Raw genomic sequence first — 23340 nt, 5'->3', positions numbered from 1 at the left:
GACAGCAAAGTGACAGGCAGGCTATTTGTGTTAAATGGTTTGTTTTTGAGTGAATAGGGGAAAATGCCGACTGGGTAAAACATGGAGAACATGGAGCTGCAGCATCGCCTGTGAAGTGTCTCACTTCTAATTGGTCGTTCACCCATTAATGAATATTCCCCCATTATCTAATCTCCCTTTTATAATCTAGGATCGCAGTGAAGCTCAACCCCTGCAGTTTTATCTTATCCCCTTTTATGTTAATTATTGTATATTATATTATATCAGCTTCCTATAAGAGTGGTTGTCCATTGATCTTCTCACAATAAACCAGGGTTAAAATAAGTGTAATATTCCCTTTTATACGCAGCTACAACAAAAGCATAAAATGTTAGATCAGTATTTTCCAAGCATCAGGTCAAATCGTTTATTGCCAAACCGCTGCATTATTGGTCTGAATATTTTCCTCACTTCAGATAGTTCATCATTGCCAGTGGTTTATAGGAACTTTAGTTGACCTGCGCACACACAGGACTGAATAAACTCGGCTCACTGACAGGTCTTTGATAGCTGTTGTATGAGTGAAGTGGACAAACGGGGCCAGAGGTTCAATAACTACATATATTTTCCAGTGTGAGAGTCGTCGATTTATGACAAAACTAGGTCACTGTGCCACTGCGTCCCACTCATCTTAGTGGGCTGTGGAGAAAAGCAGCGAATCGCCAAGTGGGAGCGATGGTGGCTGCAGCGTCCAATAGCTGAGGACAGTCTCGATGCCCTGAGGCGCCTTTTGCTCCCCGACATGGATCCTCGCTCTCCTCTCTTCAGTTGTATGCATCTAATAAGACCAGCAAGGGGAAGAATTCTGACTGGAGCAGGAGAAAGCTGCAGGAGATTCCCTGCAGTGTAGTTTTTTTCTCATATCTACTAAAAAAAAAACAATAGATTCTTTAATTTCTGTTTACACATATAAAGATAATTGACTTAAATTGTACTTGGCAAGGGGAGGAGGCCACACTGTGAAGTTTGGCTTTGTATCTGAAATAGAAAATAGATAGTTAGACCCCTTACTGCTTCAGGAGCATCCATTTCAACATTCCTACTCATTAGTTTTAGATGAGAGTTAGTTTTGGATAAAGCTTTTATGTCTGTGCACCAAATACAATATTTCCCTGAATGTAGAACAATCCTGATCCTTTTAAAATCTGGTCTCGATGAAAATATTTTTTGAAGATTGGAAACACACAATCCAAAAAGAAGAGCGTCCTCATCACTGACCCCTTTTCTCTCATACAGATGTAAATATCGTCAACTCATATATGGAGAAATGGACAAAACTCTTTTTAGAATATCTTATGTTGCAAACACATAATTGTCAACTTCTTAAATATAAGAAAACCATCAGGATAATAATATTGTATTAAATGAGCCAGCTGGCGATTAGCTTTGCGTGTATTCGAGGTTTATGAGGTTTAAAAGCACCGGCAGGTCTAATCTGATCTGCCAATCTCTTCTCAGTCTGTTTTTCATGCCCACTTTCCGTCTCTCTCTCCTCAGATCTCAACCCTCCAGCGGCAGGGCAGGACTCTGTTCTCCACCGTGCCGGAGACTGCTGAGAAAGAAGCTCACTCACTGTTTGTTCAAGAGGTAAAACCAACACATACCTGGACGTAAGCCGGCTTCGTCCGCTCTTTACTTTGGCAAAAGCCGAACCTGCCCCATCTTTTTGTTTGGAAACACAGGTGCTTTGCTTCTGTCCAGAGAAAGCAACTGACTCTCACACCGTGAGTTAGATACCGGAGCTCAGCCCGAGAGTCATTCTGCTCTGTTTATAGTATATAGTGAAGATAAAGCCGAGCTGATGAGATTTTCAGAGAAAGCTCGTGAAAAAGAAAAACGTTTGTCAAGCACTCAGATGAACGTGAGACAAGGGAAAGCCGATACGGTGCATGACAAGCATGTTGCCGTTAGCCTTTAAGTGAACTTGCATCGGTGTTCTCCACCCTCGCATGTTTCCTGACAGAGGGGTGTATTGGCCACGTCGTGTTGTTTCAGAGGGGCTGGGTGCTGGGGCATCTCTGGGTGCGGCCTGATAGAGCCCGATAGGGGATAGTCCCCCACGGCTGCGTCCAGGAGTTACATCATCACTACATCTGGAGCTGCAGCGTCTCTTTTTTCTTTTACAGATGTGATGTTCTCTTACAGAATTTATTTTTTTAAGTAACCCCTTCCCTCACTCAACATGTGTATGTAAAGAATCTGTACAGTTTTCTGTCTATAGGGAGGTTTTCTCCGTTTTTAGGCACATTTGATGCTTTCCATTTTAAAAGTGTATCTCAACATGGATGCTTTTGGATTCCTGAGTCCGTCCATGTCTGGACTATGTTTGTACGTACATGACTTAATTTGCTCTTGTTGAAATTGCTCTGCTTCACTTTCTGTCTCTGCAGTGCATCAAAACCTACAAGTCCGACTGGCACGTGGTCAACTACAAGTACGAGGAGTATTCTGGAGACTTCCGTCAGCTGCCAAAGTGAGTGCTTTCTCCACTGACAGGTGTTTTAAAGTGTAAACCAGTTTTCTGACAGGTCCATTATCAGACTGTGGGTTTATTCTCAAGTGATTTCGGAGTTAACCGCTTTTACATTTCTCTGCACGGACATGAACAGTGAAAGAAGACACAGTACATTAGTATTCTAAGATGCATGTCAGAAGAGCATCAATCAATAAAACTAAATTGAAAAACTATTAAAAATAGCATTTGTAAACCAACAAAAGATTGCAAACATAAAGAAATCAATATTCTTTGTATGCTTCAACCACCTCCAGGGATAATGGAGTTCGCATGTGTCTGTATGGCACCGTTATTTTGGGGGTTGGAGGGTTGGAGTTCCCTGTGTTCAATGACACTGGCCTTTGTATACACCTCAGCGAATGTTTTAGTCTGAACACTAGAAACACGGAAGTCTGTGTCTTGGAGGCTGTGCAACAACAATAGAAAGCTTCCTATGTTTTCTTTTGCCAAGGATAAGCAGTGCTATTCTGGGACTGCCGCTGATTGATGCTATTAAAACGTACAGGAAATCTCACAAAGCATTATGTGTCCTAGGTCGAGCCACTTTCCTTAAGGACAGGAATGTGCTTTGCAGATGTTGCGTGTCATGTTTAAAACGTTGTCGAATAAAAACGAGACAAGCCCTGGCCTTGGCCTTGACACTGTTTATACTACAAGTTCCCCAGAGCACGCTGGGTCCTGTAAAAGTCAAAGGGCAAACTGTCCGTCTGGGGTTGGAGCTGCACTTAAGAGAAGCAGCTGCTATCTCAGCCACATCCTGAAACGCTACAGGCATTTCGATGTAGCTTTTAAATAATTATCAAGAAGCTTTTTTTTGCATTTTAGAATATTGTGTGTTTAGTTTTTAACCCTCCTTATACCTTTGAGTCGTATACCTTAAATCAGGTGTCACAGGAATATAAACTCTGTGCACGTTAATCATAACAACTTGGTTATAAAAACGTGGTTTAGGTCCATGGACAAGTAGTTTGCAAATGACAAAAGTGTAACAATTGACAAGTTGACATTAAAATCTACAATTCAGAGCTGAAGTGATGATGTTAGAAACTTGGCAACTAATGTACCGACGTTTTTGCAGACTTTACGAGTTCTGACATGAGGTGGCGTTCACGTGAATTGTCCCAGTCAGGAACTAGCAATTATTCCACCACATGAAGGCACAACTATTGCACATTAAGGTGGAAGAACAGTTGTGCATGACACGTTGACTTTTAAAAGAAAACTTTTACGTTTCCTCTCAGTAAGGTGTCAAGACCGGAGAAACTGGCAGCTCATCTGTTTGAGGTGGATGAAGACGTGGAAAAAGACGAGGTGAGTTAATCCGGAGCTTTCTTCTCCTCTCGTTCTCACGGTTCACTTCTGCTCATGTGAAGAACCCAGCTGGCTCTTCAGCAAACCCCTGAAGTATTAAAAACAACGACCCTGCAGAGTCAGGCCTCACTGTTCAAACACAACGCAAACAATATCCTTTTAATTTATCGCACCGTGTTGTGTCCTTTTATTTGATTTCACAAGCCAACCTTTTCTTTTCTTCAAAGCTCGAGGCCCAGGTCATTTCCAGGAATGACCAACGTCTTCATGACACTTGTCTAGTTTTTACGAGCACATCCGTTCCAGATAACTACCTCGCTTTGGATATTGATTTAACTGAAGGCCAGTGACCTTCAATGGACATGGCGTCATGGCTGAAATCCCCCGAGGTTAATAAAGTGCAGTGTAGATCTTAATGTTGATTTTAATGAAGAGGATTCTTCTCAGGATTTAACACACAGTCACTGGCCTCCAGGGCACTCAACAGATTTTTAAACCCAAAGCAAAACGTGTTAATTAAGTGTTGGAGTGTGTATAAGAGATGAGAAGACATGTGTTTGTAGTTCTTTGTTTAAAAGCCTTAATGTGTGCGTCTCCTCCTGCAGGACACAGCCTCCCTGGGATCCCAGAAGGGAGGAGTGTCAAAACACGGCTGGCTGTACAAAGGCAACATGAACAGTGCAATCAGTGTGACTATGCGTGTGAGTACAGAAGAGTTAACGCTTCAATTAAGGATGAAATCCAAGCTCCCTCCCTCTTCTCTGCTTCGACGACTGAAAGCAACATCACAAGCACTTTTCACATGTTGACTAATCCACAACTTCTGACAAACAACTAATAAATAATTCAGGTGTAAACGGATCTTTGAATAAGTTGTGAAGGGACACTGTCCAGTTAGTGGCTCCCTTATTTTAATCATTTGAGGAAACATAACTGTATGAGGGAGACCTCTTTTTCAAATATAATGTTTAATAGGATCAAGTTATTGATGCCATAATGAAAAAGTAACAGAATTTTACCTTTTAATTTTCTCCAAATGTCTACTTGAAACTTGACATACAGATATTGGAGGTCATCCTGAACAAGAGTGAAGTTAAAGTCCTTCTAGGGAGAAAGAAGCCTTTTTTTTGGTCTTGTTAACGTTCTCCATATTCCTCCTCTAGTCTTTCAAGAGAAGGTACTTCCACCTGGCTCAGCTTGGAGATGGATCCTACAACCTCAACTTCTACAAAGATGAGAACACCTCCAAAGAACCCAAAGGAACCATCTTCCTTGATTCATGCATGGGGGTTGTTCAGGTAATGAACCTTGTGCACAGTAGGACCTTTTAGAACCTGGGCTTCAATTCATGTTGAATTGAATCTGAAATCAATGTTTGTTGTCTTTAGAACAGCAAAGTGCGTCGGTTCGCCTTCGAGCTGAAGATGCAGGATAAAAGCACGTTCCTTCTGGCTGCAGACAGCGAGGCAGAGATGGACGAGTGGATCGGGACCCTCAACAAGATCCTCCACAGCAGCTTTGAACAGGCCATGCAGGAGAAGAGGAACGGAGACCTGCACGATGGTGTGTTCCTTTCCATTTCGTCTTCATCCTTGTTTTTAGTAGCAGCTGAATTATTTGTGCATGTCTTTAATTCCCCCTCCTCGTGGTGTTTGTGTCTGTTTTCTTGTCTTTGTCTCTTTTGATGCTTTCTGCCCCTCCAGCCACTTGTCTATTCCCCAGTGGAATAATCTATTTCTTCAGTCAGATGCTGCAACAGTTCTTTCTCTTGTAATTCTCATTCCCTCCTCATAAAGAGGGACCAACACATCATTATGTTTTTATATAATTGCCTAAGCACACACGGCTCTTGTTGATCTCTCCAACAGATGAGGAGCACGGAAAAACAGACCTCACCCCCGGAGGTTTTCAAGACAGCTTTCAGGTAGCCTGTTTTTTCCATCTTCACTAGCATGTTGAATCGATGCTCAGCACATATCTGTGGCCACGAAAACAAACAGCAGCTCACCTTGTGTGGTTGTTTGTTGAGGAGGGGCTCCGGGTGTCCACATGACTTCCCTTGGAGCTTTGCTCGCAGCAGAATAGCTCAACAGCTGTATTTGCGAGCAGGTCCCCTCGTCTTCCAAGCAAACATCTGGTTTACTGTGCACGGTCCAAATAGAGAGGCCAGACGAGGTCAACACCAGTGCTGCACAGGCGTCCAGCAGTGGAACGTGGCAGTCTGAAAACAAACATTATGTATTTGCAAATTCAACATTAACCTGCTCTCATGAATGTTTCATACCAATAATGCATCAAGTGACTAAGCAGACAGTAACATCAGTCCCATCCCGCCTCTGCTCACTAATCTATACAGTGTTTTGCTTTGTTTACGACAGACCGCCAGAGATATTGAGTCCAAAATGAGAAGTGAAGCTCGCCTGAAACTCTTCACTTTGGACCCTTACACACAGGTGATGAAGATAATACCTGTGAAGCTCTGTGCATTATGTGTTGATATTATTTGACTGACCTGACAATATCTTCTGTTTCCATAGAAACTGGACTTTTCTGGCATTGAACCAGACGTGCGGCAGTTTGAAGAGAAGTTCGGGAAGCGAGTCCTGGTCCGCTGTAACGACCTGTCCTTCAACCTGCAGGGCTGCGTTGCAGAGAATGAAGAGGGGCCGACAACGAATGTACGTGAAATACAGCTTAAGGCGTTTATTGATCTATTTTTGATCAAGGTTGACAGATAAAGGCAAACGTCTGTAGGATGCACACATGTTTACAAGTGCAGGAACATGTTTACAGCATAATTCTGGGAAATATCCTTTAGCAAACATGGTCTAAATCAGTTAAGAAGATCACAGACAGTTCAGATGGCTCACTTGGCCGCCCCCCGTCAAAACCGGTGTTGTTGGCAAAGGGAATGGTCGCTACCATGGCAACCAGCCCGGGCCTCCCACCATGCATTAGCACCAGTCTGAGGCTGGTTTCCTGCCGTCACTCTCCGATGTCTCTGTCTCTGTAGAAGGAGTCCTCCTCCGTAACACTCGGCACTCAGCCGGGAAACCACAGCCATTAGCTCTGGTAGACTCACACTCACGCTCACTCAGAGATGGGTTTGTGTAACGGACATGGCGGAAAGAGTGAATGGGCAAATGAATTACATCAATGGCGCTGGAAAATGTGAGATGCATTAGGACGGATCAGCACAGTTAGTTTCTACTTTGTTTTTGTCTCATCTTTCCCTTCCTGTCCTCTTCGATCGAAGGTGGAGCCCTTCTATGTGGTCCTGTCTTTCTTTGACGTCCAGAACAGCAGGAAGATCTCAGCCGACTTCCACGTGGATCTCAACCATCCACTGGTCCGACAAATGACAGCAGGTTCTGGTAACAGGCAGGACGTGCAGATTAATGGCGGTGGTGATGGAGTGTTGAGCGGCCGCAAGCTCCCAGAGGAGGCTCTCCAGTACCCCAAGCAGGGGGTGTTCTCAGTCACATGCCCCCACCCAGAGATCTTCCTAGTGGCCAGGATTGAGAAGGTCCTGCAGGGGGGGATTACTCACTGCACTGAACCCTACATGAAGAGCTCGGACTCTGCTAAGGTTTGCACACTTGGCGCGACGATGAGAACGTGGCTGTAAATGAAATTGTGCTCAATTGGAACGATTCACTTGTAAAACTAATGCCCTGTTTTCCTGTCTAGATGGCTCAGAAGGTGCTGAAGAATGCAAAGACAGCTTGTAACAGACTGGGACAGTACAGGATGCCATTCGCTTGGGCTGCAAGGTGTGAAAAGCCACTGTGCATCATTCTTTGAGGGAATAGTTAAACATATTGGGGGAATACAGATCAGTGATGCTGTCATGTCTGTATTAATGATTTCAGACATGAACTCTATAAAATGTCTGGAAATTTGAGAGCAGGCAATTTCCGGAGTTTGACTGTAAGCATAGGGAAACAGCTGCAGCTGCTGTTGTACCTATTAATATAAACTCTTACTTACACATGTAATGACACATGATGATTTAATACACTGCATATAAACTGAATGGAAACTGCAGTGAAGTGAAGTGTCTTCTATCTCCAGTATATTCTATGTTCCTCTGTTTTTTCCGTCTCCCCCAGGCCTGTGTTCAAAGATGCGTCGGGAACTTTGGACAAAACGTCTCGCTTCTCAGCTGTTTACCGACAGGACAGCAGCAAGCTGTCGGACGAGGACATGTTCAAACTGCTAACTGACTTCAGAAAGTCCGTTATCTCCCTTCTCTCTCCTCTTTCCTTTTAAGATATTATCGTAATTCGTTTTGAGATGTTTTCATAATTGCTGCCTCTCTCCCTGTTTTCCCAACAGACCAGAGAAAATGGCCAAACTCCCTGTGCTCTTAGGAAACTTAGATGTAACTATCGACAGTGTGCCCCCGGATGTCACCAGTAAACCCTTCTAAATATTTACTGAATCACTGTCTATTTATAACCTTACGACTCTGAGCTTGACCTCTGTAACTTCCCTTGTTTCCTGCTTGCAGATTGTGTCACTTCCTCCTACATCCCGGTGAAGAGTTTTGAAGGTGACGGGCCGGGCAGCGCTCTTCTGGAGGTGGAGGAGTTCGTACCCTGCATCGCTAAGTGCTCCCAACCATTCACCATCTATAAAAACCACCTGTACGTCTACCCGAAACAACTCAAGTACGACGGGCAGAAATCCTTCACGAAGGTCCGTGGAGTAAAGATGCGTAGCAGTAACACTAACAGAGGTTACATGGCTCACTCTCTTTGGAAAGTAATGCTTTTGTTTGGCAGGCATTCTCTTATCATCATCATTTTGTGTTCCTGCTCAGCCGGGCAACTGGCAGCAGCCTCAAGCTCCTTCAGCCAAGCAGCAGAGCTGGATAGAATTATCCCAGTGCAGAGCAGCAGCTTCTGATTAATGCATTAACAGTGGGATGTTGTTTTCACTAGGTCAGCTCCATATAGGAACCTGCCTTCCCTCCCTCATCTGTCATCTCTGCCCTCTTATTTTAAATCAGAGCTGCCTGTAATATTTTCCCTCTTTTCATTGAAACTAATGGACATCTGAAATGCACACAGAGGAACAGTGGTGATATGACAGACATGTAATTGGGTCCAGGACAGCGGGGGTTTGTCATCATGAACTAGTTCTTGCTTTTCCATTTTAATCTGCCTTCTTTCTCTTTTGATTCAGGCCAGGAACATTGCTGTTTGCATTGAATTCAAGGATTCTGATGAAGATGAGGCCCAACCACTGAAGGTGCATGAACACATCCTGTAAAACGGCTGCTCACAGTAAAGTTTCAGTTGTTTGCATTCTGCAGAAGCTCATGTTATCTCCTGTGTTCTGAATTGTCTGCAGTGCATCTATGGTCGTCCAGGAGGTCCTCTGTTCACCAAGCAGGCGTATGCAGCCATCCTGCACCACCAGCAGAACCCTGAGTACTACGATGAGGTGAAATCTCATTATCAGTGTCATTAGTACTGTGGGTAGTTTGATATTCAGATTTTTAAGCTGTTTATTTTGATTTATGGTGGTAACTCTCACCTTCTTTCATGTTGTCTGAGTTCAACTCTTCGTTGAATCCTCACTGGAAACGCTCAGCAGGCATTTCTTCCCTTTCATTCTCCTCAGCAAAGCTTCCTCTGTATTAAAGCACCAACCTCAGGAATCTGTGTTTCTCTCACCATCAGATAAAGATGGAGCTCCCCACCCAGCTGCATGAGAAGCATCACCTCCTCTTCACCTTCTATCATGTCAGCTGTGACAGCAACAGCAAGAAGAAAGACCAAGTGGAGACTCCAGGTCGGAGCTTTGAGTCGGAGCAGAATAAAAACAAGTGCAAAATACAAATAACAATTTGTTTATATGGCTGCTGTGGAAAATGCATGATTATGTGACTACACCTCTCATCCACAGTGGGTACAGCCTGGCTGCCTCTGCTGAGGGATGGCAGAGTCATCATGAATGAACAGCAGTTGCCTGTGGCGGCGAATCTACCCGCCGGGTACCTGGGCTCCCAGGATGGTGTCACCAAGGTAAAAAAGAAAAGGTTACAGCAGATTTCTGGCTGCAGTGTTTTGTGTGAGTCAGTGTTTGCCGCAGTATTCGGTTTTTAAGTTGAGTCAAGTGCTTCAGACCGAAGTTGTTTTCTAGGTCAGATTGTTCTCACTTCTTCTTCTCAAACACTTCTCCAAGATGATTCAAATGCAGGTGGTGGTTCATGGATAAACATCACATTAAGTCTGATGGGATTGGGATGTTATACCCGTCCAAAAGGGTTGAACATCAAATACTTCCAAATCCGATCAGTATTAAAATTAATCCATTAAAGCTAACAGTCAGTATCATGGTACCACTTAGGCAGGGATAATGATATTATTGTAAATCCAATGAAAACTGCTGTATTATGTATACAAAGTGCATTTAGTGCAGAACAAATTCAATTTTAACCACTTTTCTTAAAATGCAACAAGCTATGGCAATTTTTCTATTTAGGCAGCTTATATTTGCATTCACATAAATGTGCCATAAGAAAACTGAGTTAATGGGCAGGACACTTTATTCTGGACACTAACCGATTATTATGGGCTGTGAGATATGGGGAATAGCAGAATCTACCGTGCATAAAAAAGAAAAGACGTTGTTTTAAAATATTAATTTAAACTAGCTAACTGAACAAATAGGAATAATGTGAAATATGTGACATGTATGACACAAAAATGACTTTTTAGACCTAAATCAGTGGATTAGTTATTCTATAATGTTGTATATGGTGTTTCTGGTTGATTGACATTGTCTTAGTAGTAATAGTAATCTTTTCCCGATTGTTATTGCAGCACTCTGGCTCAGAGATCAAATGGGTAGATGGAGGAAAACCTGTGTTCAAAGTCTCAACTCATCTTGTTTCTACAGTTTACACTCAGGTACATTCACATGTCTCCTGGGCTCAGTTCCATAAACATGCTAATAAGAATGAAATATGAATTAAAAATAACATGTTTCCCTCAGGACCAGCACTTACACAACTTCTTCCATCACCGTCAAAGCATGGAGATGTCAGAACAAGCATCGGAGGGGGAGCTGGTTAAATACCTGAAGGTTTGCAGAGCTCCTTTTATTTCCAATGCCCCAGGGAAATGGAACGCGCCCTTTTTTATTCATGCCCCATCAGATGCAATTCTTTCATTTCATGCCACAGTCTACTTTTCCCTCAACACTTCATCCACTTCCCCTCTAGAGTCTCCACGCAATGGAGGGTCACGTGATGGTCAACTTTCTGCCCACCACCCTCAACCAGCTGTTCTGTGTCCTAACCAGAGCCACAGTTGAGGACGTGGCTGTCAACGTGACCAGGCAAGACACACACACACATGAGAAGCCTGGTTTCCAGAAGCAGAAAACTATATGATACAGCACTTAAATAAAACAGCATCCCTTTTATCTCGCTCTCGTTCCAAAGCAGCACGTTCCCCCAGTTTCTCTTTCATACCCTGAATCCTTTTCCTCATTAGACAGTCACCTATGGCTCACACAGTCCATGTATGTTTTCTATATCTCAGTGTGTGTGTGAAGCTCTGTGTTTAATGAGGTGTCAGGGCCTTAAAGTTAATGAAGCGTCTGCCTATATTCAGCTCATTCCCTCCAGGAAGCCTCACTGCCTCCTTGTCTTTCTCTGTGTCTGCAGGGTGATGGTGCATGTTGTAGCACAGTGCCACGAAGAGGGACTTGAACATCACCTGCGATCTTATGTCAAGGTGCACTTCTTTTTTTAATCATTGTCATGTCACATAAAGCTGGAAAGTGAGATCGGATGTTCCTGTAGAAATTAAGATGAAGTAATAATATGTTTTTCCTTCCTCCCTCTCTCCTCTCAGTTTGTGTTCAAGCCAGAGCCTTACTCCTCCACCAATGTGAAAACAGTTCACGAGGAGCTGGCTAAAGCCATGACAGCCATACTGAAGCCATCTACTGACTTCCTCACTAGCAACAAGCTGCTGAAGGTAACCTGCAGTCATAGCTTGTGTTTGTTTTAAATGTTTAAACTCTTACACATTTAGTGTGTGAGTTTTCATTGCACCGACTTTGTGTTTGTGTTGCAGCACTCGTGGTATTTCTTTGAAGCTCTGGTGAAGTCAATGGCTCAGTATCTCATGGAGAGTGGAAAGGTCAAGGTACTTCTCCTCTTCGTCTCCTCCTCCTCTTCTTCTCTTCAACCCCCTCTCCTACAAGACTAACTCATCTCCTCCTTTTCTTTTCTTTTCTCCCTTTGTCCAGCTCTCGAGGATTCAGCGCTTTTCTGCTTCGTTCTACCACGCGGTGGAGACTCTGGTCAATATGCTGATGCCCCACATCACCCAGAAATATAAAGACAACCTGGATGCGGCTCATAATGCCAACCACAGCCTGGCAGTTTTCATCAAGGTTGGCACTTCTGTTTAAAAAACTGGTTTAGACTGCACTACATTGTCAAGTTACTTATAATAATCTTTGCTTATTGATTATCAGGATTCAAAAATCTGTATTTTTCTCCCTCAGCGCTGCTTCACCTTCCTGGACCGAGGCTTCGTATTCAAGCAGATCAACAACTACATGAACTGCTTTGTGCCTGGGGACCCCAAGGTTGAAAAGCTCTGCTGCTGCCTGTTCTTTAATGGTTTTATCCCAGTTATTAACCATGAAGTTGAAGCAAACTTCAAGCCACATAAGGTCTCTTCTCTTGTTCTCCTCTCAGACCTTGTACGAGTTCAAGTTTGAGTTCCTGCGGGTCGTCTGCAGCCATGAACATTATGTTCCTCTAAATCTTCCCATGCCATTTGGAAAGGGGAGAATACAGAGATTCCAAGGTAAAAACGAAAAGATGCAGTTGATATTATGCTTGTTTTCTACATCCTCTTCTCTTCATATCTTTAATTCTGCGTTGAATTCTCGCTGCAGATCTCCAGCTCGACTATTCTCTGACTGATGACTTCTGTCGAAACCACTTCCTGGTGGGCCTGCTGCTCAGGGAGGTGGGCGGGGCTCTTCAGGAGTTCCGAGAGGTCCGTCAGATCGCCATCCAGGTGCTGAAGGGCCTGATGATCAAACACACGTTCGACGACCGCTACGCTGCGAAAGTGAGTTTCTACAGCTCTGCACCACCAAAAGGAAAATCTGTTTGGTACAGCATCGGCTCTAATTGGCTTCTTTTTGTCTTTATAGAGCCAACAGGCCCGACTCGCCACCCTTTACCTCCCTCTGTTCGGCCTCCTCCAGGAGAACGTCCACAGACTCGACATCAAGGAGTCAGCACCTCTCAGCACCCACAGTGTAAGCCTGGCATCTAGTGGTGGGACTCTGAATAGGAGGATTGTTATGTTTCTAAAACATGAATTACTGGGTTAATGACAGCTCAGCATGGCAAGTGTGATTTAATTATTCTTTTATAATAAATGTTTTCTTATACCTCTTCTTCTATACCCAGAATGTGAGGGAGGACTCTCTGGTGCCGAACTCTGCGGCGCCGCCTCAGAAACCCGGGGGTTGCATAGAAAACGCCCTCCACAAAGACGTGTTCGGGGTCATCTCTGGAACAGGTGACTTTGTTTGGTCACACATTGATCACACGTGGTTATTTTTCTTTTTTACATTTGAACGTGTGCACTGTAGGTTCACTCCCTCTTCTGACATGCAACAAACTAGTGTTTTTATTTGTGTTGCATCCCTGCAGCGTCCCCTCACAGCTCCACTCCCAATGTCAGCTCAGTTCACCACGCAGACTCCAGAGGCTCCCTGGTCTCCACGGACTCTGGAAACAGCCTTCTGGACAAGAGCAGTGACAAGACCAACTCCCTGGAGAAGGTACACAGATGCATGATACGACAGTTTTCTGGTGTTAGTTATAAGAATCTAGAGATTAGAGACAGCAAGAAGGGACGTATCAATATTTGCATGTGTGGACTGATGACTGATGTTGTCAGTGTGTGAAAGTGGATACAATTAATTCTTCAGGACTCTTTACTTTTATCTTAACTGTATCATATGCACCATTGGACCTCTACGCTCTCCTCCCGCTCCCCCCTTCCCTCAGAGCTCCTACACCCCCTCTCCTCGCTCTGTAACCTCCAAACTCCACCAAAAAGAGAGATTTACTCGGAGGCACTCGGTCAACGTGCCCCCTCTCCCCCTGAACCCCGAGCACCGAGCCCCACCGCTGAGCTCTGCAACCAAGCGCGTCACCATGGACTTCTCCCTCCTCACGGTCCCCCGGCCTGACCTGCTGCAGGACAGTGATAATGTCAAGCAGCCGGCTGATGGAAATCATGAGGAAAACATACCTATCCAAGTATTCAGTTTGACCTTCCTCACCTCTCCAGAGGAAACTTTTGGCTAGAATTGTACAGAGTTCAGCAAACTGTGCTTTTGGCACTTTCCTCTTCAGAGACTAAAACATGCTCTGCAGTTTGCACACATCTGTACAATATGTCCAAAATCCTCCCAGCGTTTCCTCCCAACATTCTTCTCCTCTGAGTGTCCCACATGAGGGAGTGTGCATGCTCTTACCAGCGCAGAGGTTGAACTGACCTCGTGACCTTTTTCACTTGAGAGTGTTTCTTCAAACCTGCAGCTGATGTTGTTCTGTCCGAGCACAGAACTGTTTCAGCAAGCGTGACCTTTTTCTGCTCTTGTGTTGATTTCCCTTCCAAAAAATCTTGAATGTTCTGTATATCTTTGAAGTCTGATATCTTTTCTTTCCCTTTCATTTCTTCCTGTGCATCAGAACCAGTGTGCGTCGGCTCTGGGCAGCACCATGCTGCGCTGCGACAAACTGGACCGGGACGAGATCAAAAACCTGCTCATGTGCTTTCTGCATATTCTCAAGAGCATGTCCGAGGGTAAGAGAGTCTGTCACAAGTATATTATATGATAAGTATATATATGTTTTTAACTACAGGCCTAGAGTGAATCTTTTTATAACATTTTGTCTCTCAGAGGCTCTTTTTGCTTACTGGAACAAAGCAGCCTCCTCAGAGCTGATGGACTTCTTCACATTAATAGAGTAAGTACAGAGATTGAGAGGCTTTGTGCAAACATCAGTAAATAAAGCAGGAGAATCTGACTAGCATGCAAAGTGTGATTCTCTGGTTGTGTTTGTCCTGCAGAGTCTGCCTCCATCAGTTCAGATACATGGGGAAGAGATTCATCGCCAGGTACTGAATTTATGAATTAATTCTTCAACACAAAGTAACAAAGTTTTATCAATAATACTGTTATGAGACTCACAACTGAGCACAGACTTATAAACACAAGGTCTTTTAACCGCTTGCTCTTGGTTTGTTCTCTCATTTGTTAACACTGCTGGCAAGTTGTTTTGTGGTTAATGTCCCGGCCCCTGGCCCCTCTTGCATGGGTAAGAAACCCCTGTCTTTTTTATTTCTCACTTTGCTTAATTCAACGCATGATGCTGCCATTTGTCTTTATTAACAAAGTTCAAACATTCTAGCAAATCAAGAATCTGCTGTATTTTTTTATTAAATTTCTTTATCTCATCCTTTTGTGGACCTTTATCTACTATATGCATCAGCATTGCTGTCACATGACTGTAGTTTAACCACCGTCCAATCTCCTCAACAGGAGCCAGGAGGGGGCAGGGCCTGTGGCTCCAGACAGGAAGTCTCTGACTCTACCTGTGTCTCGTAACAGGGCGGGGATCCTGCACGCCCGCCTGCAGCAGCTGGGAAATCTGGAGACCGCACATACCTTTAACAACAGTGAGCCCCACCCGCCTTAACTTTACACATAAGACATAAATACAAAAACAGATAATGACACGTCGTCCATCTTTATACACAATCTATGTTTCCGACCAACGCAGAGGCAAAGTGGTTTTAATAGGAAATATGCTTGAGGAGTGGTCAGGTGCATTGTTGGCCTGAGGCTGTGTATTTCACTGTTATTTTAAGGTCAAACTCAGATTACAGAAGTGCAAAGTGTTTCCTCTGCAGAGAAGCTTCCTCTCTTACTGCTCTTACAAAAGCAACCAACCCCTATGCAAGTGCTCCTGGCTTTTAAAGGGAATGGGAGATGGCATCGTGTCATGCTGGAAACAAATAGGATTGGATTTGGACCTTAATGCACTTAAGACCAAAGGCTTATATTGTTAAATTAAAGGCAATTGTGTCGAGCTGGTATAATTTAGGCATGTAAAGTGATATTTGTGAGCGTGACCTTGTGCGTTCTGTGCAGTGTACAGTCATACAGAAGCAGATGTGAGCAGCCAGTGTCTGCTGGAGGCCAATGTGTCGACAGAGGTGTGTCTGACTGTGCTGGACACACTCAGCATCTTCATCATGGGATTCAAGGTATTAGCTGAGACATAAAAACGGCTCTAAAGCACAGTATGTGACATGCATTGTGTCTGCATCACATGTTGCCTCACATCCACAGACTCAGCTGAACTCCGACCTGGGTCACAACCCCCTGATGAAGAAAGTGTTCCAGGTGCATTTGTGCTTCCTGCAGATCCCTCAGTCAGAGGCTGCCCTCAAACAGGTCTTCACCTCACTCAGGACCTTCATCTACAAGGTGAAATATTCTTCCTTTAACGTGCCACCTTGTTAATTCAGTTTTATCATCTTGTTTCTATTTAAATGACAAATCTTTCTTTTCTTTTTGCCTTTGCATTACGTCCGGTCTCTCTTCTTCAACCCTCCAGTTCCCCTGCACCTTCTTTGACGGCCGGGCCGACATGTGTGCCTTTCTGTGCTACGAGATCCTCAAGTGCTGTAACTCCAAGCTGAGCTCCATCCGCAGCGACGCCGCCCACCTCCTCTACTTCCTCATGAAAAGTAACTTTGACTACACGGGCCGCAGGTCCTTTGTGCGAACACACCTGCAGGTACATGTTCCTGGTTGTGTCTCTGCAAACTCAAAGCTATGAATATGGTTTTATTTTTCTTCTGTAAGCAAATGCAGTGTCCTCTCCTGTGCAGGTGGTTATTGCTGTCAGTCAGCTGATTGCAGATGTCATCGGCATCGGGGGAACCCGCTTCCAGCAGTCTCTCTCCATCATCAACAACTGTGCCAACAGTGACAAGAGCATCAAGGTGGGTGGGGGGGCTCAAATCAACACGCGAACAGAGCTACTGGCCAGAAGCACAACAGCCTGATTTGTTGCTGTTGTATTTTGCAGCACACGGCGTTTCCCTCCGACGTGAAGGACCTCACCAAGCGCATCAGGACAGTGCTGATGGCCACCGAGCAGATGAAGGAGCACGAGAACGACCCGGAGATGCTGGTGGACCTCCAGTACAGCCTGGCCAAGTCCTACACCAGCACGCCCGAGCTCCGCAAGACCTGGCTGGACAGCATGGCACGCATCCACAACAAGAACGGAGATCTGTCAGAGGTATTTTCCTCACTTCAGTTCCTGTAGGACACAAATTCAATCTAAAACATGATGCTATTCAACAAATTTACCATTTTCCCATTTTTTTGTGTGCTAACCTGTGATTTGTGTGCTTCACCTGCAGGCAGCCATGTGTTACGTGCACGTTGCAGCTCTGGTGGCTGAGTACCTGTGGAGAAAAGGTGAGTCAGGGATATGTGTGTTTGTGTAACAGGACGCTTCCTTTTACTGAGCATTTGAACACAACACTTATGATCCTATTTTACACAGGTCATTTAAAGAGTCACTGGTAAAAGATGGGCACTCGTAAAATACTAATAATTCGATAAACATATGAGATGATTTACATGTTCAGGTGAGGGAATGTTTTCTTCTTCTAAAACTTCTTAATTCTTTGACTGGTAAAAATAAACACATTTTTAAACACACCTACACATGCACACAGTGACGTGACCTATCATCTTGCACCTGAGCACCTGTCCAAGGGTCACCTGCTCATTCACGACTTCAAAACACTCCAACGGTGCATTTTCTAGATAAGATCCCAGCTCTTGTTGTTTCTACACGTATGAAACAGCTCAGCGTGTTCAGATCTGTTACACAATGTGGTAGGTTAGTGTGTGTCAGGTGGGTATTTAAGAGCGGACTGAACTCCCCTCAGATGTTCCCTTTAGAACACAGCATTGTGGCATCTTGTCTTCTCTAACTGTGGATTTTTAGGCAAGAACACAAAGTCAACATTACACATCATTTTTTAATATAAGTGGGTTTGTAAATATAGTTGGAGTCTAACACTTTGTTTGTCTGTGCCTTTCTGTTAGGAATGTTCAGACAGGGATGCTCTTCTTTCCGAGTCATCACCCCCAACATCGACGAGGAGGCGGCCATGATGGAGGATGTGGGGATGCAGGATGTTCACTTCAACGAGGTGAGACCTTCTGTCCTAATCTTCTTCGACGTGCGCTCCCTCGGTGTTTAGGAGTTTCCTCTGTAGCATCACGTGTCACCAAACGCCTGCAGCAGCTCTTATCTCTGTGAAGTATCAATTGCTCTTAGAGCATTGAAATGAAAATACAGCAGACTTTGACCCGGGCTTGGTACATGTGTTTTTCTGGATTAATCCACTGAGCTCTGGGAATCTGACAAAAGCTCAGGGTCAGCACTCTTAGAGGTGTTCAATGTCTTGCTCATGGACACTCCAGCAGGGGCAGAGGCTTGCTTAACAGTAAAATAGAAAGTGATGTGTGGGGAATGTGAGATTTTATGAGTTGGTCAACAGATCTGTAGGCAATGAAAAGTGTTTTTATCCACTCTGAGAAGCTTTTCTCTTTATGAGATGGACCCAGTGTCATCCGCCAATAAAAAGAAAGGCGATGATGCATCCATTTCCTCCCACGTCTGCTGTCTCTGCAGTGACGCTTTAACCTTCAAGACAAATAAGAACGAGCAGAAAGGTCCCTCTTTGCATCAGTTAAATGTTCTGAGCTGGAGCTGCAGCTGGAGGGGAACTTTATTGACGTTTACATCAGTGTGTGTGTGTGTCTGTTTGTTCAGGAGGTGCTGATGGAGCTGCTGGAGGAGTGTGCTGATGGCCTCTGGAAGGCGGAGCGTTACGAGCTCATCGCTGATGTCTACAGGCTCATCATTCCCATCTATGAACAGCGCAGAGACTTTGAGGTTACTTACATAAATCTGCCAGGTCACAAATTTAGATTTAAACTGTCTGGGAAAGGCTCATATTTTTATCGCCCTCCCATTAAATATGTCAGGCTCTATGTTTAAAATGTTTTTAAAGTGACTCTGGACCCCGAAGAAGAAATAACACACCATCCACAACTTTGAAGTTCTGCCAAATCGTTAATTCAAAGGTATTAAAGTTAATATCAATCGATCTTTCTTTTTTGTGTGGGACAGAAACTGACCCATCTGTACGACACCCTCCACCGTGCCTACACCAAAGTGATGGAGGTGATGCATTCTGGCAAGAGACTGCTGGGCACATACTTCAGAGTGGCCTTCTTTGGACAGGTAAAGGGCCAAGTTACTCCGAGTGAAGCTTATTCATTAAAACTCTTAATTAAAGGACGATCTTATCTTTTGCATGTATGAATCTACTAATAACAGAGATTTCTCTTTTCTCCTGCTCCCCTTCCAAGGCTGCGGTAAGTGTGTAGAGACTAAACTGTGTGTTGGCCTGGTGTGTTAGTGGTGAATAGAAGTAGTTTTACATTCGTAGTGAAACAAAAGCTGGTTTAGCTGCATTTCCCCTTTATTTATTAAAGTCTGTGTGAGTCCAGCTGTGACCAGATGAGATTTGCATGTCTCCTCCATCTTTGTTGTACTGTGGGGTCTTTTCTCAAATAATCGCAGACTATGCATCTTCAAGTTCTTCTGTTTTCTTCTTTCTTTGATTAGTTGCCATTATCAAATGCAATGAACCACAGTTTGAAAACACCTTCAGTTGTTTTTTTCCCCCTGTGTATAATAATTTTTCAATTATTGGGCAGAATTGAAGGCTGTTTTTCAAAGTTTGACTCTGGGAACTTGCAAAAAGATCCAGGAGATGAATAACAATGACGGAGTTAAAGTCGTAAACCTTTGTTTCTGCCCTGATTCTCTCCTGCAGGGTTTCTTTGAGGACGAGGATGGAAAGGAATACATCTATAAGGAGCCGAAGTTCACTCCGCTGTCTGAGATCTCCCAGAGACTCCTGAAGCTCTACTCTGACAAGTTTGGACAGGAGAACGTCAAGATCATTCAGGACTCCGGCAAGGTGGGATCACGTTTGTGTGTGTTTATGTAGCTGTAATGATAAATGTCTGTCCCTGTCAGTTATGCAATGGAGAACGTGTTTAGGTAGAGGTTTTATTGTGCAGAAAAGAAAGGGCCCGACCAACTAAAACACTTGTAATATACTGTCTTGCATGCATTGTGTTAAATCTTTCATTTACTCTATTAAATCTATCAAATCTGCAAGATGGCAGCGTTTGTTTGGATGGAGGGAGGATATGGAGACTCATCCTCCATCTTTATATTCAGTCTACGGTTTTTCCACCCACAGGTGAACCCAAAGGACCTGGACTCCAAGTACGCCTACATCCAGGTGACCCACGTCATACCCCACCTGGACGACAAGGAGCTCGAGGACAGAAAGACGGACTTCGAGAAGAGCCACAACATCCGGCGCTTCGTGTTCGAGACGCCGTTCACCGTGTCGGGCAAGAAGCAGGGCGGAGTGGAGGAGCAGTGCAAACGGCGGACGGTTCTCACCAGTAGGTCACGCATCAGTGGAGAACTTCCGATTTCTCATTAATGTGGAGGAAGGAACCAAAACAAGCTTTTCCAATCAGCCTCATCACTGCAGCAGTGACAGGAAGCACAGAACAACTTCCTCGTTTCCACCTGTTATTGTTGATTACAACATGGTCTCAGGTGCCTCGGCGTTAATCACAAAAGGCCACGGGAGGTTTATTGCTTTACTGTCTGCTTTGCTCCAAAGTTCAGGGCCTTATCTTGCCTTGTTAATAATCACTCTGACTGATAAGGTCTTGGCTGTATCCAGGCCCACTCACTCAGGGACTGTTTACATGCACAGTGGAACATAGCTAATATTCTGGTAATGGATAATTAAGACAAAACTAAACACGCATTAGCTGCATGTAAGAGATGTTTATATGTCTCAGGATCCAAGCTGGAACCTGCATGTTGACATCTGATATCATGATCTTTCTCCCCAGCCACCCACTGTTTCCCTTATGTGAAGAAGCGCATAGCCGTCATGTACCAGCACCAGACCGACCTGAGCCCCATCGAGGTGGCCATTGACGAGATGAGCGCCAAGGTGGCCGAGCTGCGCCTGCTGTGCTCAGCCTCGGAGGTGGACATGATCCGGCTGCAGCTCAAACTGCAGGGCAGCATCAGCGTTCAGGTACAAATACCAAGGCCACTGCATCACTACTTAGGGGACATCGTTGTATTTGTTATGTGATTCATAAACACTGTCTTCCAGGTAAACGCTGGTCCTCTTGCCTACGCCAGAGCCTTCCTGGACGACAGCAGTGCCAAGAAATATCCCGACAACAAGGTCAAACAGCTCAAAGAGGTTTTCAGGTACTGGTTTGTCAGAATCCTCTGAATATATAAAACTACTTCTCTTCCCTCTCGAGAGTATTTAACAGCGCCACTGAAATCCTTGTGGATCCGTCCTCAGGCAGTTTGTGGACGCCTGCGGTCAGGCGCTGGGGGTGAACGAGCGGCTGATCAAGGAGGACCAGCAGGAGTATCAGGACGAGATGAAGGCCAACTACAGGGACCTGGCCAGGGAGCTGTCCAACATCATGCACGAGCAGGTAGATGTGTGCACGTCATCCAGATCCTGTGTCATAAATACTCCTACCATGTTTTCTGATCTCTTTGTATTTCATTTGTGTTTTATTTGCACATTTTCATGTTCACTTTTATGTGCTCATCTCTAATCTGTTCTGCAATAACCAACTGTTATGTGTTGTCTGCACATTCCTCATTGTTTCAAGTTGTGTAACTTCAGTACCTTTTTCGACTAACCGTTAAAAGCTACCTCTACGTCTCCTGCCCGTTCACTAACCACGTCTCTTATCTCCTGCTCTCTTTGTGCCGGCCCGAGCAGATCGGATGGTAACGCTTTATTTTCTCATTTGAACTTATTGTTGTACTTTCTACCTATTCTGGTTTCCAAAAATTTGAAATACGCCATCTTTGTGACTTTTTAATGGTTTAATTTTCGTTTAAGTAATTTCAAAAGGAAGGGGGAGGTCCAACAGTCTTTTTAAAATTTATCCAAATCCATGAAATATTCTCTGGGAAATCAGGATTTCATGGAAATTTGTTCAGTGGTTCTTGTGTAATTCTCCTGAGAATCCAACCAACCAACAAACAAGCAAAAAAGAGGCAAACACTTCGCCTCCTTGGCAGAACAACCCTCCTTCTAATACAATCCTCCGGTCTCTGCATGCATGTGTGCATCTGTCAGGATAAAGTCAGCATCTTTGCGAATCGTCCTTTCTGACCGTTTCTTCTAGATCAACCCAGTGGAGGACGGTACAAGGAGCGCTCTGTCTGACTCTATGGGCATCTTCAACGCCATCAGTGGCACGCCAACAGGCGCCAACCCTCACGGCTCCACCACCGTGCTCTGATTGGCGCGCGTCTCCCTCCGGTCTTGTGCCGCCTTCACTCCTCATGACGTGCAAGTCGAGAGGAAAAAACCACCATGATCCTGTGGTGTTGATATCAGTGGGCCCGTTCTTCTTGTTTCCTATGGAGACTACGGAGCCACATTTAAGCCTGTTTGTTGAATCCTGTGTAAGATGGTGGTAAAACACACGTGGCGACTCGGCAAACATGCATCCAGCACCGTGACTGATGGCGTTATGTCGTCATTAGTGTTTCAACCGCACCCGCGGGACGTTCCAACAACACGAGGAGCCTTATCTGTTTTAATAGCAGGGCTCCCGTTTTATCTGCAGTGTTTTTCCAAAGGAGTGTTTTTATTAGGAATAAATGCCGCTGCTGTAACAACACATACATTCTGCAAGTCATTGACAGAATTTTGACATTTCCTGTTCCTCTCCATCGTGGCGCCGTTACAGCAGATGCATTTCTCTCTCTTCTCCCACCAACAACAATTGAAAGAATTATTTGCTCTATTTTAGGCCAATGGACGCGTATAAGAACCGTCTGAAGCCAAGTGAACCACAATGTTTTAACCTATTTTCTGTAAAGAAAGAAAAAGCGTGTGCAATATTTTCTATTGTTACTGAGGCAACCTACTGCACAGAAAACCACTCTTGCCAAAGACATTATGAAAAACGACAATGCAAGATAAAGGATGGCACTTTGTGATCTGCCCCTTTGTTTCTTTGTCTGTCATGTAGATGCCTTTTATTATCTGTGAGATGAAATTAAAAAACATTTTTACTTAATGACTGCTCATGTAAATACCTTTAAGACTTATGAATAAATCAAATCTGTAATAATACCTTTGTCCTTGCCTTGATTTTATATGTTCACTGTAGAATATTCCACTGTGATTTTTCCAGATATTTTCCTGCTG

General features: G+C 44.3%; 1 protein-coding gene across 11 annotated transcripts in view; it reads left to right on the top strand.

Annotated features, from left to right (window-relative positions):
• Window positions 1-23263, top strand: part of dock9b (dedicator of cytokinesis 9b) — a 38964-nt gene extending 15701 nt beyond the window's left edge. For 4 of the 11 annotated variants that reach the window (XM_035149833.2, XM_035149832.2, XM_035149830.2 and 1 more), the window contains exons 3-53: window positions 1537-1626; window positions 2430-2512; window positions 3796-3865; window positions 4471-4566; window positions 5029-5163; window positions 5254-5428; window positions 5734-5789; window positions 6244-6318; window positions 6403-6543; window positions 7122-7454; window positions 7556-7638; window positions 7978-8100; window positions 8204-8283; window positions 8379-8566; window positions 9056-9121; window positions 9224-9316; window positions 9556-9667; window positions 9782-9900; window positions 10702-10788; window positions 10874-10963; window positions 11103-11218; window positions 11550-11619; window positions 11740-11865; window positions 11965-12036; window positions 12140-12286; window positions 12401-12484; window positions 12597-12708; window positions 12800-12978; window positions 13064-13171; window positions 13326-13437; window positions 13572-13702; window positions 14622-14736; window positions 14834-14900; window positions 15004-15051; window positions 15476-15612; window positions 16088-16203; window positions 16289-16426; window positions 16557-16739; window positions 16834-16947; window positions 17034-17249; window positions 17374-17431; window positions 18071-18177; window positions 18804-18926; window positions 19164-19277; window positions 19406-19411; window positions 19876-20022; window positions 20311-20521; window positions 20987-21177; window positions 21259-21359; window positions 21460-21598; window positions 22307-23263. In XM_035149833.2, the coding sequence (XP_035005724.2) occupies window positions 1537-1626; window positions 2430-2512; window positions 3796-3865; window positions 4471-4566; window positions 5029-5163; window positions 5254-5428; window positions 5734-5789; window positions 6244-6318; window positions 6403-6543; window positions 7122-7454; window positions 7556-7638; window positions 7978-8100; window positions 8204-8283; window positions 8379-8566; window positions 9056-9121; window positions 9224-9316; window positions 9556-9667; window positions 9782-9900; window positions 10702-10788; window positions 10874-10963; window positions 11103-11218; window positions 11550-11619; window positions 11740-11865; window positions 11965-12036; window positions 12140-12286; window positions 12401-12484; window positions 12597-12708; window positions 12800-12978; window positions 13064-13171; window positions 13326-13437; window positions 13572-13702; window positions 14622-14736; window positions 14834-14900; window positions 15004-15051; window positions 15476-15612; window positions 16088-16203; window positions 16289-16426; window positions 16557-16739; window positions 16834-16947; window positions 17034-17249; window positions 17374-17431; window positions 18071-18177; window positions 18804-18926; window positions 19164-19277; window positions 19406-19411; window positions 19876-20022; window positions 20311-20521; window positions 20987-21177; window positions 21259-21359; window positions 21460-21598; window positions 22307-22423 (6000 nt within the window). In that variant the 3' untranslated portion in view covers window positions 22424-23263. Of the gene's footprint in view, window positions 1-1536; window positions 1627-2429; window positions 2513-3795; window positions 3866-4470; window positions 4567-5028; window positions 5164-5253; window positions 5429-5733; window positions 5790-6243; window positions 6319-6402; window positions 6544-7121; window positions 7455-7555; window positions 7639-7977; window positions 8101-8203; window positions 8284-8378; window positions 8567-9055; window positions 9122-9223; window positions 9317-9555; window positions 9668-9781; window positions 9901-10701; window positions 10789-10873; window positions 10964-11102; window positions 11219-11549; window positions 11620-11739; window positions 11866-11964; window positions 12037-12139; window positions 12287-12400; window positions 12485-12596; window positions 12709-12799; window positions 12979-13063; window positions 13172-13325; window positions 13438-13571; window positions 13703-14621; window positions 14737-14833; window positions 14901-15003; window positions 15052-15475; window positions 15613-16087; window positions 16204-16288; window positions 16427-16556; window positions 16740-16833; window positions 16948-17033; window positions 17250-17373; window positions 17432-18070; window positions 18178-18803; window positions 18927-19163; window positions 19278-19405; window positions 19412-19875; window positions 20023-20310; window positions 20522-20986; window positions 21178-21258; window positions 21360-21459; window positions 21599-21894; window positions 21903-22306 lie in introns of all 11 variants that reach the window. The other 7 variants (XM_035149842.2, XM_035149836.2, XM_035149843.2 and 4 more) reach the window with 3 other exon arrangements.
• Window positions 23264-23340: the final 77 nt, after the last annotated feature.

The sequence above is a fragment of the Hippoglossus stenolepis genome, chromosome 24 (assembly GCF_022539355.2).
Source record: "Hippoglossus stenolepis isolate QCI-W04-F060 chromosome 24, HSTE1.2, whole genome shotgun sequence".
Lineage (NCBI taxonomy): Eukaryota > Metazoa > Chordata > Actinopteri > Pleuronectiformes > Pleuronectidae > Hippoglossus > Hippoglossus stenolepis.
The sequence above is the reverse complement of the archived record's forward strand: the minus strand, read 5'-3'. Positions and strand labels throughout refer to the sequence as shown.